The 3,228-nt window shown below is 42.0% G+C and overlaps 1 protein-coding gene across 1 annotated transcript; it reads right to left on the bottom strand.

Annotated features, from left to right (window-relative positions):
- Positions 1-1,170: 1,170 nt before the first annotated feature.
- LOC132628826 (uncharacterized) lies at positions 1,171-2,039 on the bottom strand. Its single transcript, XM_060344589.1, has 2 exons — positions 1,680-2,039; positions 1,171-1,638 (listed from the first exon to the last, which is right to left on the bottom strand). Exons 1-2 carry the CDS (start codon positions 2,037-2,039, stop codon positions 1,171-1,173), a joined length of 828 nt encoding a protein of 275 aa, XP_060200572.1.
- Between the last annotated feature and the right edge of the window lie 1,189 nt (positions 2,040-3,228).

Raw genomic sequence — 3,228 nt, 5'->3', positions numbered from 1 at the left:
GTCCCCAACATGAAAAAGTCGTCCATGAAGATTTCAATAGACTTCTCAACTATGTCGGAGAAAATAGACATCATGCAATGTTGAAAGGTTGCGAGTGCATTACATAGCCCAAAGGGCATTCTCTTAAAAGTGAAGGTCCCATAAGGACAAATGAAAGTGGTTTTTTCGTGATCCTCGGGGGCAATGGTGATTTGGTTATACCCGGGATAGCCATCAAAGAAGCAATAATAATCCCTTTCCGCAAGCCTATCAAGCATTTGATCCATGAATGGCATTGAGAAGTGGTCCTTTTTCATCCACTTGTTCAACTTCCGATAATCCATGCAAACCCGCCATCTGGTGACCGTGCGAGTGGGAATCAATTCATTTTTAGCATTTGTAGCCATGGTGATTCCACTCTTTTTAGGCACACATTGAACCGAACTAACCCAAGAGCTATCCGATATAGGATACGCAACAATGCCATCTAACCGCTTGATGATTTTGATCTTCACAACCTCGTGCATAGGAGGGTTCAAACTCCTTTGTTGTTCAACACTTGGCTCACATTCTTCATTAAGTCGAATTTTATGAGTACAAATACCGGGCAAAATCCATTGGATACCCGCAATACACCAACCAACAGCGTTTTTATATCTTCTCAAGATTACTAACAACCTTTCTCGTTGTTCATCCGTCAACCGGGCGGAAATAATCACGTGCAATGTGTTGTTGGGACCAAGGAATTCATACCTTAAGTGTGAAGGAAGAGGTTTGAGTTCCAATATAGGGTCTCATTAACCGTCTCCTCGAACTCTTCATCATCTTCCCCCTCATAGTTCATTATCACCGCTGCTAACATATCACTCACATGCTCATGCTCAACAGTTGTAGCCATAGCTTCATCAATCGTATCAATAACCGTCACAACACTCATATCCGTCGGTTGTTTCATTGATTTGCAAACATAGAAAGTGACTTCTCCATCATTCATTCTAAATTTTCGGTCACCTATCTCTACATCTACAAGAGCACGCCCCCTGGCCAAGAAAGGTCTCCCTAAGATTATGGGTACCTCAAAATTAACTTTATAATCCAAGATCACCAAATCGACTGGAAAAATGAATGAATCAACCCTCACCTATAAATTATATAGGATACCGATCGGTCTCTTCACGGTTCTATCCGCCATTAGCAATCTCTTGATATGGGTCGGGGAGTGCCTAACCCCAATTTGTTGAAAATAGCAAGTGGCATCAAGTTAATGCTTTCTCCAAGATCACATAATGCTTTGCCAAATTTATACATTCCAATTGTGCAAGCGATGGTAAAATCTCCCGGATCTTCTTTCGTTTGAACTAAAGCTTTTGTCACAATAGAGCTACTATGATGTGTAACTCCCATTTTTTCAAAATAAGCATGCCTCCTCTTGGTCATAAGATCTTTCATGAATTTTGCATAACTGGACATTTGTTCAAGTGCTTCCACCAAGGGAATGTTAATTGAAAGCCCTTTCAATCTCTCTATAAATTTGAGAAATTTTCCATCTTCCGCTTTATTTGCCAATCGTTGAGGAAATGGAGGAGGAGGCTTTAGAACGGGCGGTGAAGCCCTTGGCACCTCCTCTACCGCTTCCTTACCTTTTGAAGCATCGTCAATCTCCGGACCATCTTAATAAGAATGGGCTTTTCAATACTAACCCGCTTCTTCTTTGGAGTCTCTTCTTCTTCAACCATGATTGGTTCTTCAACCATTTTCTCATCATCAACCAACACATTATCTTTCACCAATGCCTCTTCTCCAATTGTTTTTCCACTCCTAGTAGTGATTGCATTGCATTTATGATCACCATCATTCCTTGGATTTGCAACCGTATCACTAGGGAATGTGCCTTTTTGCCTTTGGTTGAGAATCATCGAGATTTGGCCAAGTTGAGACTCCAATTGTTTAATGGAGGTGGAGTGCAAACTTAAAACTTGCCCCATTGATTTCACCTCATCTCTTGTTTCCTTGCAAAAGGTATCGGTGGATTCCAATTTCTTCAACACTCTTGACAACATATCTTCGATTTTTGAACTAGCGGGGTCGCTAGTAGGCTGTTGACTAGAGTTTTGTTGATTCTCCTTTGAAGGGACATACAGATTTGAAATTCGATGATTGTTGTAGTTGTTGTAACCCTTTTGGTTATTGTCGCGATTATCTCTCCACCTTGAGTTACCTTGATCCTTGTTCCAACCTTAATTCCCTTGACCTTGCCACCAAGATCCTTGATTAGGACCTTGGTAGTTTGGCCGGGAACCCTCCCTTTGATTGTTATATAATTTGCCTCCTTATCATACATTTGGAAGCCTTGCTCGTCCGGAGAACCCCTTCATAAGATCCTACCGCATTCACCGCCTTACTTCCACCACCCATGACATGCTTTGTAAGAAGGTCCATTTGGGTGACAAGTTTTGCCATAGACTTATCTCTCTCTTCCTCCTTCTTAATCATCTCACGAGTGAGCACATTTTTGGAGGAACTTCCTCCACCTACTTCCATCTCCCTAGTATGCCATGCCTCATTAGTCTTGGTCAATTTATCAAACAATTCACATACTGTGGCATAAGAATTATCCATAATAGATACTTCCGCAATGTTGTTCACCGTGGATTTATTGACCGAGTCCAAAGACCTATAAAATGTTTGTAGAAGCACATTATCGGGTAGCCCATGCTTGGGATAGCTTTTGACTTTCTTTTTAAAACGAATCCAACTTTCATGGAGAGCCTTATTAGCAGGTTGATGAAATTTGTTGATTTCATCACGCAGTTGCAACATCCAGGATGGAGGGAAGAACTTCTTGAGGAATGCTTCGGTCAATTCCTCCCAAGTAGTGACGGACCCGGATGGAAGATCATCTAACCAAGCCGTGGCTTCCCCCGTTAGGGAGTACGGGAAGAGTCGTAGCTTGACTACTTCATTAAAGATGCCTAGATGCATATTGGTTAAGCACACCCCAAGAAAGTTTTTAAGGTGCCTATTCGAGTCATCTTTGGGTAGACCGACAATTAGTGTTGAGCAGGTGTAGCACGGTGTTGGTCACATAGAAACTCGAGTTTCCAATTAGAGGCGGGGGCTGAATTGCGGCTGCATAGCCTGCCCCCGTTGCCTCTTCGATGACCACCATTGGTGGATTTTAAATGGGATTACCATCCTCGTCCATATTGCCAACACAACACACAACAACAAAAGAAAATAAGAAGAAAA

Source organism: Lycium barbarum, chromosome 2 (genome assembly GCF_019175385.1).
Source record: "Lycium barbarum isolate Lr01 chromosome 2, ASM1917538v2, whole genome shotgun sequence".
Classification (NCBI taxonomy): domain Eukaryota; kingdom Viridiplantae; phylum Streptophyta; class Magnoliopsida; order Solanales; family Solanaceae; genus Lycium; species Lycium barbarum.
Note: the sequence above shows the minus strand (reverse complement) of the source record. Positions and strands in the feature narration are given on the sequence as shown.

What these genes read in the sequence shown, in the direction of transcription:
- LOC132628826 (XM_060344589.1), bottom strand. Translation starts at nt 2,039, where the DNA reads ATGTTGTCAAGAGTGTTGAAGAAATTGGAATCCACCGATACCTTTTGC. An exon ending in AGACTCCAAAGAAGAAGCGG is followed by an intron (nt 1,639 to 1,679) that starts GTTAGTATTGAA and finishes GATGGTCCGGAG; the next exon opens with ATTGACGATGCTTCAAAAGG.